Genomic DNA, 16,302 nt, shown 5'->3' with positions numbered 1-16,302 from the left:
AGCGAAAAAGGTATGGACTGTAGGTGCGAGTAAAAATGACAAGCAGAATGTGGTACCGTTTACAAGGACTTTATTCCTTTACACGGTAATATGGGGAAAAGGGGCTGGACGGAACCAAAGCAAAGAAAGTAAATCTCAAAGCCCCCCCACCTCTCCTATCTTACCTGCCTACCCACTACTTACCTAATTTAGCACCAGCTGGTGCCCTAACCAAAATACAAGGGGTGGTCCGCCCAGGTCTTACCTAGTGTGCCTAGACAGCGAATATGCTACGGGTATATGTATGCCCGCAGGCCTCTTGCCTAAGCACTCCCTAGGTGCCTTCCCCTTCCCCCTGGGAACAAATGAAACAGAATATTAAACAATTTCACAAACAAACTAAGAGACAAAGGACATCAAATAAGTTCTATCTGAGCAACAAACTCACAAAACATACCAACTCTCAGCAATGAACTCCCAGCAAAATCAACCTCTATCAAAATCTCTCTCTAGCAAAATCTCTGCAATAACCTCCCAGCAAATCTCTCTAGCAAATCTACCTCCAGCAAAATCCTCTACAAAAAGATCTCCTAAACAGAACACTGGCTTTTATATAGCTTCTGAAGGAATGGGTAATTGGAGACAGCTGTGTCTTGACGAGGGGGCGGGGTCAGCTCTCCAATTAGCCCTGGAGTCGACCAATCAGCTGCTTGAGGGATTTCAGGAAGCCATTTCCTGAAATAAACACATGCAAATACACAAACTACAACACATAATCTGGGGAACGTAACACAAGGTAACTATATATTATGCTATATATTATGCCAGCTATGCCAAGGTAACTATATATTATGCCAAGGTAACTATATATTATGCTATATGTTATGCTAGCTATGCCAAGGTAACTATATATTATGCTATATGTTATGCCAGCTATGCCAAGGTAACTATATATTATGCCAAGGTAACTATATATTATGCTATATGTTATGCTAGCTATGCCAAGGTAACTATATATTATGCTATATATTATGCCAGCTATGCCAAGGTAACTATATATTATGCCAAGGTAACTATATATTATGCTATATGTTATGCTAGCTATGCCAAGGTAACTATATATTATGCTATATGTTAACTATATATTATTATGCTATATATTATGCCAGCTATGCCAAGGTAACTATATATTATGCCAAGGTAACTATATATTATGCTATATGTTATGCTAGCTATGCCAAGGTAACTATATATTATGCTATATGTTATGCCAGCTATGCCAAGGTAACTATATATTATGCTATATGTTATGCTAGCTATGCCAAGGTAACTATATATTATGCCAGCTATGCCAATAACTATATATTATGCCAGCTATGCCAAGGTAACTATATATTATGCTATATGTTATGCCAGCTATGCCATGGTAACTATATATTATGCCAAGGTAACTATATATTATGCTATATTTTATGCCGTTATGAGTTGTCATTATGGGGCATTGTGATGTCATTATGGGGCATTGTGATGTCATTATGGGGTATTGTGTGTAAAAACATTTGAATCCATTATAGAATAAGGCTGTAATGTAACAACCAAAACAACATGTAGCTCAACATGGGCAGGTTGCCATTTATTGAGATGACTCATGTTCTGGAGGCAGCTCTGCAGCATGGTCACTAGCTGAATCCTAACCTTAACCACACTGCTAACCTATCCCCCCCCAAACAGAAGCTGTGTGTCCGTAGGGGGAGGATGGAGTGTGTGGTGCCTCTAACTAATATCCTAAAATGTCTTCCTCCGTTGTCCAGACGTTTGCAGGAGACGTGGGCCACCTGTGGAAGACCTCAGACTCCCTGTTGGTTTGTCAGGAGCTGGTCAGGAAGGGAGTCAGGGGACTGATGTAAGTCCTGTTAACTCAAACCTTACAATGCACCAGACAACCAGCACATTCACCTGGTATACCCCTCAACTGGTACACTGTTCACCTGGTATACCTCTCAACTGGTACACTGTTCACCTGGTATACCTCTCAACTGGTACACTGTTCACCCGATATACCCCTCTGTCAACTGGTACACTGTTCACCTGGTATACCCCTCTGTCAACTGGTACACTGTTCACCTGGTATACCCCTCTGTCAACTGGTACACTGTTCACCTGGTATACCCCTCTGTCAACTTGGTTCACCTGATATACCCTTCTGTCAACTGGTACACTGTTCACCTGGTATACCCCTCTGTCAACTGGTACACTGTTCACCTGGTATACCCCTCTGTCAACTGGTACACTGTTCACCTGATATACCCCTCTGTCAACTGGTACACTGTTCACCTGGTATACCCCTCTGTCAACTGGTACACTGTTCACCTGATATACCCCTCTGTCAACTGGTACACTGTTCAACTGGTGTTCTGTAGAAATCAATGTAACTTTTGTCAATGGGTCTGTGTATGTTGGTGCCACATTTGATCTGCAATCAAATGAATTGAACAATGTGTCTCTGTCTGTGAGTTGATGAAGGAGGACTACAGCGAGATGATACATAATGTCAATGTGTCTGTCTGTCTCTGTCTGTCTATCTCTCTGTCTATCTCTCTGTCTGCCTCTCTGTCTGGTCTCAGTGAGTTAATGAAGGAGGACTACAGCGAGATGATACATAATGTCAATGTGTCTGTCTGTCTGTCTGTCTCTGTCTCAGTGAGTTAATGAAGGAGGACTACAGCGAGATGGTACATAAGAAGTCAGAGGTCATCCACGTCTGTCACTACTGCGCTCAGATCCTGGAGAGGACAGAGCAGCTGTGAGTACACACTTTGATTTGTTGAGACACTTTTCCCCTCCAAATCCTTAGAGGATAGAACCAGCAGTAGGTGTTGTAGTTGTTGTCTCCTTTCCCAGGTACGAGGTGTTAATGCAGGCCAATATGTTGTTGTCTCCTCTCCCAGGTACGAGGTGTTAATGCAGGCCAATATGTTGTCTCCTCCCAGGTCTCCCAGGTACGGTACGAGGTGTTAATGCAGGCCAATATGTTGTCTCCTCTCCCAGGTACGAGGTGTTAATGCAGGCCAATATGTTGTCGTCTCCTCTCCCAGGTACGAGGTGTTAATGCAGGCCAATATGTTGTTGTCTCCTCTCCCAGGTACGAGGTGTTAATGCAGGCCAATATGTTGTTGTCTCCTCTCCCAGGTACGAGGTGTTAATGCAGGCCAATATGTTGTTTTCTCCTCTCCCAGGTACGAGGTGTTAATGCAGGCCAATATGTTGTTGTTAATGCAGGCCAATATGTTGTCTCCTCTCCCAGGTACGAGGTGTTAATGCAGGCCAATATGTTGTCTCCTCTCCCAGGTACGAGGTCTCCCAGGTACGAGGTGTTAATGCGGGCCAATATGTCGTTGTCACCTCTCCCAGGTACGAGGTGTTAATGCAGGCCAATATATGTTGTCTCCTCTCCCAGGTACGAGTCTATGTTGTCCTCTCCCAGGTACGAGGTGTTAATGCAGGCCAATATGTTGTCTCCCTCTCCCAGGTATGAGGTGTTAATGCAGGCCAATATGTCGTTGTCACCTCTCCCAGGTACGAGGTGTTAATGCAGGCCAATATGTTAATGCAGGCCAATGTCTCCTCTCCCAGGTACGAGGTGTTAATGCAGGCCAATATGTTGTCTCCTCTCCCAGGTACGAGGTGTTAATGCAAGCCAATATGTTGTCTCCTCTCCCAGGTACGAGGTGTTAATGCAGCCAATATGTTGTCTCCTCTCCCAGGTACGAGGTGTTAATGCAGGCCAATATGTTGTCTCCTCTCCCCCAGGTACGAGGTGTTAATGCAGGCCAATATGTTGTCTCCTCTCCCAGGTACGAGGTGTTAATGCAGGCCAATATGTTGTCAGGCCAATATGTTGTCTCCTCTCCCAGGTCTGTTAATGCAGGCCAATATGTTGTCTCCCAGGTACGAGGTGTTAATGCAGGCCAATATGTTGTTGTCTCCTCTCCCAGGTACGAGGTGTTAATGCAGGCCAATATGTTAATGCAGGCCAATATGTCTCTCTCTCCCAGGTACGAGGTGTTAATGCAGGCCAATATGTTGTCTCCTCTCCCAGGTACGAGGTGTTAATGCAAGCCAATATGTTGGTCTCCCAATATGTTGTTGTCTCCTCTCCCAGGTACGAGGTGTTAATGCAGGCCAATATGTTGCAGGCCAATATTGTCTCCTCTCCCAGGTACGAGGTGTTAATGCAGGCCAATATGTTGTCTCCTCTCCCAGGTACGAGGTGTTAATGCAGGCCAATATGTTGTCTCCTCTCCCAGGTACGAGGTGTTAATGCAGGCCAATATGTTGTTGTCTCCTCTCCCAGGTACGAGGTGTTAATGCAGGCCAATATGTTGTTGTCTCCTCTCCCAGGTACGAGGTGTTAATGCAGGCCAATATGTTTAATGTTGTCTCCTCCTCTCCCAGGTACAGGCCAATATGGTGTCTCCTAATGCAGGCCAATATGTGTTAATGCAGGCCAATATGTTGTCTCCTCTCCCAGGTACGAGGTGTTAATGCAGGCCAATATGTTGTTGTCTCCTCTCCCAGGTACGAGGTGTTAATGCAGGCCAATATGTTGTTGTCTCCTCTCCCAGGTACGAGGTGTTAATGCAGGCCAATATGTTGTTGTCTCCTCTCCCAGGTACGAGGTGTTAATGCAGGCCAATATGTTGTTGTCTCCTCTCCCAGGTACGAGGTGTTAATGCAGGCCAATATGTTGTTGTCTCCTCTCCCAGGTACGAGGTGTTAATGCAGGCCAATATGTTGGTTGTTAATGCTATGTTGTCTCCTCTCCCAGGTACCAGGCCAATATGTCTCCTCTCCCAGGTACGAGGTGTTAATGCAGGCCAATATGTTGTCTCCTCTCCCAGGTACGAGGTGTTAATGCAGGCCAATATGTTGTCTCCTCTCCCAGGTACGAGGTGTTAATGCAGGCCAATATGTTGTTGTCTCCTCTCCCAGGTACGAGGTGTTAATGCAGGCCAATATGTTGTTGTCTCCTCTCCCAGGTACGAGGTGTTAATGCAGGCCAACCTGTTGTTGTCTCCTCTCCCAGGTGTTGTTGTCTCCTCTCCCAGGTACGAGGTGTTAATGCAGGCCAATATGTTGTTGTCTCCTCTCCCCAGGTACGAGGTGTTAATGCAGGCCAATATGTTGTTGTCTCCTCTCCCAGGTACGAGGTGTTAATGCAGGCCAATATGTTGTTGTCTCCTCTCCCAGGTACGAGGTGTTAATGCAGGCCAATATGTTGTTGTCTCCTCTCCCAGGTACGAGGTGTTAATGCAGGCCAATATGTTGTTGTCTCCTCTCCCAGGTGTTACGAGGTGTTTAATGCAGGCCAATATGTTGTTGTCTCCTCTCCCAGGTACGAGGTGTTAATGCAGGCCAATATGTTGTTGTCTCCTCTCCCAGGTACGAGGTGTTAATGCAGGCCAATATGTTGTTGTCTCCTCTCCCAGGTACGAGGTGTTAATGCAGGCCAATATGTTGTTGTCTCCTCTCCCAGGTACGAGGTGTTAATGCAGGCCAATATGTTGTTGTCTCCTCTCCCAGGTACGAGGTTGTTAATGCAGGCCAATAGGTATGCAGGCCAATATGTTGTTGTCTCCTCTCCCAGTTAATGCAGGCCAATATGTTGTTGTCTCCTCTCCCAGGTACGAGGTGTTAATGCAGGCCAATATGTTGTTGTCTCCTCTCCCAGGTACGAGGTGTTAATGCAGGCCAATATGTTGTTGTCTCCTCTCCCAGGTACGAGGTGTTAATGCAGGCCAATATGTTGTTGTCTCCTCTCCCAGGTACGAGGTGTTAATGCAGGCCAATATGTTGTCTCCTCTCCCAGGTACTGTTAATGCAGGCCAATATGTTGTTGTCTCCTCTCCCAGGTACGAGGTGTTAATGCAGGCCAATATGTTGTTGTCTCCTCTCCCAGGTACGAGGTGTTAATGCAGGCCAATATGTTGTTGTCTCCTCTCCCAGGTACGAGGTGTTAATGCAGGCCAATATGTTGTTGTCTCCTCTCCCAGGTACGAGGTGTTAATGCAGGCCAATATGTTGTTGTCTCCTCTCCCAGGTACGAGGTGTTAATGCAGGCCAATATGTTGTTGTCTGTTAATGCAGGCCAATATGTTGTTGTCTCCCCCAGGTACGAGGTGTTAATGCAGGCCAATATGTTGTTGTCTCCTCTCCCAGGTACGAGGTGTTAATGCAGGCCAATATGTTGTTGTCTCCTCTCCCAGGTACGAGGTGTTAATGCAGGCCAATATGTTGTTGTCTCCTCTCCCAGGTACGAGGTGTTAATGCAGGCCAATATGTTGTCTCCTCTCCCAGGTACGAGGTGTTAATGCAGGCCAATATGTTGTCTCCCAGGTACGAGGTGTTAATGCAGGCCAATATGTTGTCGTCAGAAATATGATGAGATCTCAGACATGAGGAAGAAAATAGTCCTTGTAAGTACCTTCTGTTCCCTCTGGCCCCGCCCCTTCCTGCCTCTGTTCCCTCTGGCCCCGCCCCTTAACCTATCACTCAGCCTCTGTTCCCTCTGGCCCCGCCCCAGGCTACTAACCTATCACTCAGCCTCTGTTCCCTCTGGCCCCGCCCCTGGCTACTAACCTATCACTCAGCCTCTGTTCCCTCTGGCACCGCCCCTTAACCTATGTTCCCTCTGGCCCCACCCCTTAACCTATCACTCAGCCTCTGTTCCCTCTGGCCCCGCCTCTGGCTATTATCTTCTCAGTCAGCCTCCCATCTCTGGAGCTGCTGTTGATTGGTTGTCTCTCAGCCTCCCCCAGGGCTGCTGTTGATTGGTTGTCTCTCAGCCTCCCCAGGGCTGCTGTTGATTTGTTGTCTCTCAGGGCTGTGGTTGATTTGTTGTCTCTCTGTGCAGATCTCTAACTCCTTAGTCCCCATGGAGCAGACGGTTCAGGACATCAAGAGTAAGTTCCTGTCAGGTGGTGTTCTGACGGACAGCTGGACTCAAGCTGGAACACACCCTGAAGACAGGAAGTAAGTAACGAGTGTGTTTTAGGGCTGTGACGATACAAGTATCCTAAAAAAAAAAAAAAAAAATCTGTTGTAAAAATGAAAACACAAAGCCGACCCCGAACTCTTTTGGTCATTTTAATATTGTCGCCTTATTCTGGGACGTCACTGGGATCGCCGCGAGTTAGCTGCAATTGTGTTTCTATTTCTGGGAACATTCAAGCGACGCTAGCGTGTGCTAGTGGCGTGGTGGTGCTAGTGGCGTGCTAGTGGCGTGCTAGTGGTGTGCTAGTGGCGTGCTAGTGGTGGTGCTAGTGGCGGGCGGCAAAAGCGACAAAAGTTTTAGTTGTGAGCTTGATAGTTTTACACTGACAGAAACGCACAAAATCGTTCAACATGATCATGGCCAGTGCCCACGCTGCAGCATTCTGTATGTTTTGCAGTTGACCAATGTCTTCCTTGGGTAGACCAGACAGGAGAGCATCACAGTCGTCCAGCCTGTTTGTAGTCAAAGCACAGATGAGTCTCTCTGTATCAGCCTGAGAGAAAAACAGCCACACATTAGCAATGTTCCTCAGGTGGTGAAAAGCTATTTTGTTCACCTTCCTAATGCCTGTTTTTTGTTATTGAGTTCAGAATGTAAAATAATCTATTGGCCGTGAATTAACATGTGCAGCCAGATTCTCTCTCTTCGGCTCCAACAATAAGTACGTCGGTCTCGTCTTCATTTAGCTGGAGGAAGTTGTGAGCCGACCAACTATTTAAATCACTAATACAGTCCAATCATTTATCCGTGGAGCTCAAATCCTGTCGTGAAACAGACATTTATTGTCTTGCGTGGCAGTAAAAATCAATGCTTTTCTGATAACACTGCCCCAAAGGGTAACACATGTTTTCACACCGTAACCTAGAGAGATACTAAATGTTACAGTATACTTCAGAGATCACACCGTAACCTAGAGAGAGAGATAATAAATGTTACCAGGTTACAGTATACTTCAGAGATCACACCGTAACCTAGAGAGATAATAAATGTTACCAGGTTACAGTATACCTAGGTTACAGTATACCTAGGTTACAGTATACCCAGGTTAGAGTAACCCAGGTTACAGTATACCTAGGTTACAGTATACCCGGTTACAGTATACCCGGTTACAGTGTACCTAGGTTACAGTATACCCTAGGTTACAGTGTACCTAGGTTACAGTATACCCAGGTTACAGTATACCCAGGTTACAGTATACCCAGGTTACAGTATACCCAGGTTACAGTATACCTAGGTTACAGTATACCCAGGTTACAGTATACCCGGGTTACAGTATACCCGGGTTACAGTATACCCGGGTTACAGTATACCCGGGTTACAGTATACCCGGGTTACAGTATACCCGGGTTACAGTGTACCTGTATCTCCATACAAAAACAGAGTCTGACAGTAATATCCAATATCTGTGGACTGATGTTGCTCCTCAAGCCACACATGAGTTCCACAGCTCCTTTCAGCCATCTAACACTCATGGTTTTCTCTCTCTGTCTCAGTGTTGAGAGGATCAAGGTTCTCCTGGACTCCATTACAGCCATCTACCACCAGTTTAAGAAGGACAAGGCTGAGAGACGTCTGCCGTACAACGAGGAACAAATACACAAATTTGACAAGTAGGTCCGTCTTTTCTGTCCCGCTGACCAGGTTTACATCCTTTTTATGTGAGTAAAGTAGATGTGGGATTGAACGTGTCCTGACAGGCCTGATGGAAACATGTCCTGACAGGCCTGATGGAAACATGTCCTGACAGGCCAGATGGAAACGTGTCCTGACAGGCCTGATGGAAACATGTCCTGACAGGCCTGATGGAAACACGTCCTGACAGGCCTGATGGAAAACACATTTTGCCAGTAAACATTTTTTTTTTTTTTTTTTTTTTTTTTTTTTTTTTTTACTACATACGCTCGGCAAGGTGGGATCTTTTACGTGTCTGTAAAATGAACGGATGGGAGAAATGGCAGAGGAAACCCTTCATGCCCAAATATGGATATAACAACCATCACATGGAAGTCAACTTGGAGTCACGGGTGATGCACACTAAATGGAAGTCAACTTGTCACGTGATTAAATGGCGTCTTCCCACGACCATGCAGTTTATTAGGCTACAGATATACTGTAGGACATATGTACTGTAGGACAGATATACTGTAGGACAGATATACTGTAGGAATAAGGGTGGTGGAGATGCACAGTGATGAGGTTGATGCTCCTTTCAATAAATATCCAGGGTCTTATTCTGGTGACCTGATGATCCATGATGACAGATCTGCTCCTCAACCCCAACATCAGTCCTCCTCTATCCATGATGACCGATCTGCTCGTCAACCCCATCATTAGTCCTCCTCTATCCATGATCAACCCCAACATTAGTCCTCCTCTATCCATGATGACAGATCTGCTCCTCAACCCCAACATTAGTCCTCCTCTATCCATGATGACAGATCTGCTCCTCAACCCCAACATTAGTCCTCCTCTATCCATGATGACAGATCTGCTCCTCAACCCCAACATTAGTCCTCCTCTATCCATGATGACAGATCTGCTCCTCAACCCCAACATTAGTCCTCCTCTATCCATGATGACAGATCTGCTCCTCAACCCCAACATTAGTCCTCCTCTATCCATGATGACAGATCTGCTCCTCAACCCCAACATTAGTCCTCCTCTATCCATGATGACAGATCTGCTCCTCAACCCCAACATTAGTCCTCCTCTATCCATGATGACAGATCTGCTCCTCAACCCCATCATTAGTCCTCTATCATTGAGTCCTCAACTCCCATGATGACAGATCTGCTCCTCAACCCCATCATTAGTCCTCCTCTATCCATGATGACAGATCTGCTCCTCAACCCCAACATTAGTCCTCCTCTATCCATGATGACAGATCTGCGCCTCAACCCCATCATTAGTCCTCTATCCATGATGACAGATCTGCTCCTCAACCCCAACATTAGTCCTCTATCCATGATGACAGATCTGCTCCCAACCCCATCATTAGTCCTCTATCCATGATGACAGATCTGCTCCCCAACCCCAACATTAGTCTGTCCTCCTCTATCCATGATGACAGATCTGTTCCTCAACCCCAACATTAGTCCTCTATCCATGATGACAGATCTGTTCCTCAACCCCAACATTAGTCCTCCTCTATGACAGATCTGTCAACCCCAACATTCCCTATCCAATGACAGATCTGTTCCACAGACAGTGTTTATCTTCTGGTTACAGTATAGTAATAATATAATGCTCCTCTAACAGACAGAAGCTGGTGTTCCATGCCACCAAGGCCAGGTCTCTGTTTACTGAGGAGTGTGCCATGAAGTACCGCCTCTTCATCTCTAAGAGCGAGGAGTGGATGAGGTAAGTGTCCCCTAGTTGAAGGATGATATCAGATGAGGTCAGTGTGTTCTGTAGATGAAGGATGATATCAGATGAGGTCAGTGTGTTCTGTAGATGAAGGTATCAGATGAGGTCAGTGTGTTCTGTAGATGAAGGAAGGTATCAGATGAGGTCAGTGTGTTCGGTAGATGAAGGAAGGTATCAGATGAGGTCAGTGTGTTCTGTAGATGAAGGAAGGTATCAGATGAGGTCAGTGTGTTCGGTAGATGAAGGAAGGTATCAGATGAGGTCAGTGTGTTCGGTAGATGAAGGAAGGTATCAGATGAGGTCAGTCTGTCTTGTAAAGGAAGATATCAGATGAGGCCAGTGTGTTCTGTCGATGAAGGAAGGTATCAGATGAGGTCAGTGTGTTCTGTAGATGAAGGAAGGTATCAGATGAGGTCAGTGTGTTCTGTAGATGAAGGAATGAATCAGATGAGGTCAGTGTGTTCTGTAGATGAAGGAAGGTATCAGATGAGGTCAGTGTGTTCTGTAGATGAAGGATGATATCAGATGAGGTCAGTGTGTTCTGTAAAGGAAGGTATCAGATGAGGTCAGTCTGTCTTGTAAAGGAAGGTATCAATGAGGACAGTGTTCTGTAGATGAAGGAATCAGATGAGGTCAGTGTGTTCTGTAGATGAAGGTATCAGATGAGGTCAGTGTGTTCTGTAGATGAAGGATGATATCAGATGAGGTCAGTGTGTTCTGTAGATGAAGGAAGGTATCAGATGAGGTCAGTGTGTCCTGTAGATGAAGGATGATATCAGATGAGGTCAGTCTGTCTTGTAAAGGAAGATATCAGATGAGGTCAGTGTGTCCTGTAGATGAAGGATGATATCAGATGAGGTCAGTGTGTTCTGTAGATGAAGGATGATATCAGATGAGGTCAGTCTGTCTTGTAAAGGAAGATATCAGATGAGGTCAGTGTGTTCTGTAGATGAAAGAAGGTATCAGATGAGGTCAGTGTGTTCTGTAGATGGTGTCAGATGAGGTCAGTGTGTCCTGTAGATGAAGGATGATATCAGATGAGGTCAGTCTGTCTTGTAAATGAAGATATCAGATGAGGTCAGTGTGTTCTGTAGATGAAGGAAGGTATCAGATGAGGTCAGTGTGTTCTGTAGATGAAGGAATGTATCAGATGAGGTCAGTGTGTTCTGTAGATGAAGGAATGTATCAGATGAGGTCAGTGTGTCTTGTGAAGGAAGGTATCAGATGAGGTCAGTGTGTTCTGTAGATGAAGGAATGTATCAGATGAGGTCAGTGTGTTCTGTAGATGAAGGAATGTATCAGATGAGGTCAGTGTGTCCTGTAGATGAAGGAAGGTATCAGATGAGGTCAGTGTGTTCTGTAGATGAAGGAATGTATCAGATGAGGTCAGTGTGTCTTGTAAAGGAAGGTATCAATGAGGACAGTGTTCTGTAGATGAAGGTATCAGATGAGGTCAGTGTGTTCTGTAGATGAAGGTATCAGATGAGGTCAGTGTGTTCTGTAGATGAAGGACGGTATCAGATGAGGTCAGTGTGTTCTGTAGATGAAGGATGATATCAGATGAGGACAGTGTGTTCTGTAGATGAAGGAAGGTATCAGATGAGGTCAGTGTGTTCTGTAGATGAAGGATGATATCAGATGAGGACAGTGTGTTCTGTAGATGAAGGACGGTATCAGATGAGGTCAGTGTGTTCTGTAGATGAAGGATGATATCAGATGAGTTCAGTGTGTTCTGTAGATGAAGGATGATATCAGATGAGGTCAGTGTGTTCTGTAGATGAAGGTATCAGATGAGGTCAGTGTGTTCTGTAGATGAAGGATGATATCAGATGAGGTCAGTGTGTTCTGTAGATGAAGGACGATATTAGATGAGGTCTGTGTGTCGTGTAAATGAAGGAATGCATCAGCCTGCTGGAAATGGAATGATCACATTAGCAGCATGTTGACAGTATGTACTCAAGGCTGATAACTACCTCCCTGCTGCTAAGCAACCCTGTATGTCTGACTGTTCTGATAACTACCTCCCTGCTGCTAAGCAACCCTGTATGTCTGACTGTTCTGATAACTACCTCCCTGCTGCTCAGCAACCCTGTATGTCTAACTGTTCTGATAACTAACTCCCTGTTGCTAAGCAAACCTGTATGTCTGACTATTCTGATAACTAACTCCCTGCTGCTAAGCAACCCTGTGTGTCTGACTGTTCTGATAACTACCTCCCTGCTGCTAAGCAACCCTGTATGTCTGACTGTTCTGATAACTAACTCCCTGCTGCTAAGCAACCCTGTTTGTCTGACTGTTCTGATAACTAACTCCCTGCTGCTAAGCAACCCTGTTTGTCTGACTGTTCTGATAACTAACTCCCTGCTGCTAAGCAACCCTGTATATCTGACAACTAACTCCCTGTATGTGTGTGTGTGTGGAAGGTGTGTGTGTGGAAGGTGTGTGTGTGGAAGAAGGTGTGTGTGTGTGCGCGGTGTATCAATAGTCTGTTTATCTCCCTGTACAGGAAGGTGCATCACGTGAGGAAGCAGCTGATTGGTCTAACCAGCCAATTCAACAGCGTGGAGAAAGAAGTTTCCATGGTGATGGAGAGAGTTATTAAGGTCTGAACACACACACACACACACACACACACACACACACACACACACACACACACACACACACACACACACTTACTAAACACTGAAGTAAACAGGAGGTTTCCTCCACTAAGTTGAGGGATGGTGCAGGAGGAGGGAAGAGAGAGGAGGGGATGAGGGAGAGATGGCCTGTTGTTTTATGTTAGTCTGTGGGAGCAGGTTTGGATTCCCTTAATTATAGACTGGTGTGACTATAGTACGGATTGATTGAAGATCAATTCAAGTCTCCCATCAAATCTAAGCCAATACGACAATGTCGATTCAACTTTGGAGGTCCACAACACACTCCCTGCCCTTCGTTCGGGCTATTCGGCCGTCCCCGAGAACCACATCACGTTACCGAAAGGAAAAAAAATTAAATTTCTTGCCCTGACCGCTCAATATCTAGGAGTGGGATAACAGAGACCCTGACCTAGCTCAATATCTAGGAGTGGGATAACAGAGACCCTGACCTAGCTCAATATCTAGGAGTGGGATAACAGAGACCCTGACCTAGCTCAATATCTAGGAGTGGGATAACACCCAGACCCTGACCTAGCTCAATATCTAGGAGTGGGATAACACCCAGACCCTGACCTAGCTCTATATCTAGGAGTGGGATAACACCCAGACCCTGACCTAGCTCAATATCTAGGAGTGGGATAACACCCAGACCCTGACCTAGCTCTATATCTAGGAGTGGGATAACACCAGACCCTGACCTAGCTCAATATCTAGGAGTGGGATAACAGAGACCCTGACCTAGCTCAATATCTAGGAGTGGATAACAGAGACCCTGACCTAGCTCAATATCTAGGAGTGGGATAACACAGACCCTGACCTAGCTCAATATCTAGGAGTGGGATAACAGAGACCCTGACCTAGCTCAATATCTAGGAGTGGGATAACAGAGACCCTGACCTAGCTCAATATCTAGGAGTGGGATAACAGAGACCCTGACCTAGCTCAATATCTAGGAGTGGGATAACAGAGACCCTGACCTAGCTCAATATCTAGGAGTGGGATAACAGAGACCCTGACCTAGCTCAATATCTAGGAGTGGGATAACAGAGACCCTGACCTAGCTCAATATCTAGGAGTGGGATAACACTCAGACCCTGACCTAGCTCAATATCTAGGAGTGGGATAACACCCTGACCTAGCTCAATATCTAGGAGTGGATAACACTCAGACCCTGACCTAGCTCAATATCTAGGAGTGGGATAACACCCAGACCCTGACCCAGCTCTATATCTAGGAGTGGGATAACAGAGACCCTGACCTAGCTCTAATATCTAGGAGTGGGATAACACTCAGACCCTGACCTAGCTCAATATCTAGGAGTGGGATAACACCCAGACCCTGACCTAGCTCTATATCTAGGAGTGGGATAACAGAGACCCTGACCTAGCTCAATATCTAGGAGTGGGATAACACTCAGACCCTGACCTAGCTCAATATCTAGGAGTGGGATAACAGAGACCCTGACCTAGCTCTATATCTAGGAGTGGGATAACACTCAGACCCTGACCTAGCTCAATATCTAGGAATGGGATAACAGAGACCCTGACCTAGCTCAATATCTAGGAGTGGGATAACACTCAGACCCTGACCTAGCTCAATATCTAGGAGTGGGATAACACCCAGACCCTGACCTAGCTCAATATCTAGGAGTGGGATAACAGAGACCCTGACCTAGCTCAATATCTAGGAGTGGGATAACAGAGACCCTGACCTAGCTCAATATCTAGGAGTGGGATAACACCCAGACCCTGACCTAGCTCTATATCTAGGAGTGGGATAACACTCAGACCCTGACCTAGCTCAATATCTAGGAATGGGATAACACTCCAGACCCTGACCTAGCTCAATATCTAGGAGTGGGATAACACTCAGACCCTGACCTAGCTCAATATCTAGGAGTGGGATAACAGAGACCCTGACCTAGCTCAATATCTAGGAGTGGGATAACAGAGACCCTGACCTAGCTCAATATCTAGGAGTGGGATAACAGAGACCCTGACCTAGCTCAATATCTAGGAGTGGGATAACAGAGACCCTGACCTAGCTCAATATCTAGGAGTGGGATAACACCCAGACCCTGACCTAGCTCAATATCTAGGAGTGGGATAACAGAGACCCTGACCCTAGCTCAATATCTAGGAGTGGGATAACAGAGACCCTGACCTAGCTCAATATCTAGGAGTGGGATAACACCCAGACCCTGACCTAGCTCAATATCTAGGAGTGGGATAACAGAGACCCTGACCTAGCTCAATATCTAGGAGTGGGATAACAGAGACCCTGACCTAGCTCAATATCTAGGAGTGGGATAACAGAGACCCTGACCTAGCTCAATATCTAGGAGTGGATAACACTCAGACCCTGACCTAGCTCAATATCTAGGAGTGGGATAACACCAGACCCTGACCTAGCTCAATATCTAGGAGTGGGATAACACTCAGACCCTGACCTAGCTCAATATCTAGGAGTGGGATAACACCAGACCCTGACCCAGCTCTATATCTAGGAGTGGGATAACAGAGACCCTGACCTAGCTCAATATCTAGAGTGGGATAACACCCTGACCCTGACCCAGCTCAATATCTAGGAGTGGGATAACAGAGACCCTGACCTAGCTCAATATCTAGGAGTGGGATAACACTCAGACCCTGACCTAGCTCAATATCTAGGAGTGGGATAACACCCAGACCCTGACCTAGCTCAATATCTAGGAGTGGGATAACAGAGACCCTGACCTAGCTCAATATCTAGGAGTGGGATAACACCCAGACCCTGACCTAGCTCAATATCTAGGAGTGGGATAACACCCAGACCCTGACCTAGCTCAATATCTAGGAGTGGGATAACAGAGACCCTGACCTAGCTCAATATCTAGGAGTGGGATAACAGAGACCCTGACCTAGCTCAATATCTAGGAGTGGGATAACAGAGACCCTGACCTAGCTCTCAATATCTAGGAGTGGGATAACACTCAGACCCTGACCTAGCAATATCTAGGAGTGGGATAACAGAGACCCTGACCTAGCTCAATATCTAGGAGTGGGATAACACTCAGACCCTGACCTAGCTCAATATCTAGGAGTGGGATAACAGAGACCCTGACCTAGCTCAATATCTAGGAGTGGGATAACAGAGACCCTGACCCTAGCTCAATATCTAGAGTGGGATAACAGAGACCCTGACCTAGCTCAATATCTAGGAGTGGGATAACAGAGACCCTGACCTAGCTCAATATCTAGGAGTGGGATAACACTCAGA

General features: G+C 46.0%; 1 protein-coding gene across 1 annotated transcript in view; it reads left to right on the top strand.

The window, feature by feature from the left end:
- LOC112242097 (serine/threonine-protein kinase TBK1-like) overlaps positions 1–13,035 on the top strand; it is a 35,304-nt gene extending 22,269 nt beyond the window's left edge. The window contains exons 11-18 of the mRNA XM_042313942.1: positions 1,791–1,882; positions 2,681–2,782; positions 3,464–3,515; positions 6,414–6,455; positions 6,893–7,011; positions 8,527–8,643; positions 10,292–10,393; positions 12,906–13,035. Coding sequence (XP_042169876.1) covers positions 1,791–1,882; positions 2,681–2,782; positions 3,464–3,515; positions 6,414–6,455; positions 6,893–7,011; positions 8,527–8,643; positions 10,292–10,393; positions 12,906–13,008 — 729 coding nt within the window. The 3' untranslated portion in view covers positions 13,009–13,035. The remainder of the gene's footprint in view (positions 1–1,790; positions 1,883–2,680; positions 2,783–3,463; positions 3,516–6,413; positions 6,456–6,892; positions 7,012–8,526; positions 8,644–10,291; positions 10,394–12,905) is intronic.
- Positions 13,036–16,302: the final 3,267 nt, after the last annotated feature.

This window comes from Oncorhynchus tshawytscha, unplaced genomic scaffold (genome assembly GCF_018296145.1).
Source record: "Oncorhynchus tshawytscha isolate Ot180627B unplaced genomic scaffold, Otsh_v2.0 Un_contig_9227_pilon_pilon, whole genome shotgun sequence".
NCBI lineage: Eukaryota > Metazoa > Chordata > Actinopteri > Salmoniformes > Salmonidae > Oncorhynchus > Oncorhynchus tshawytscha.
Note: the sequence above shows the minus strand (reverse complement) of the source record. Positions and strands in the feature narration are given on the sequence as shown.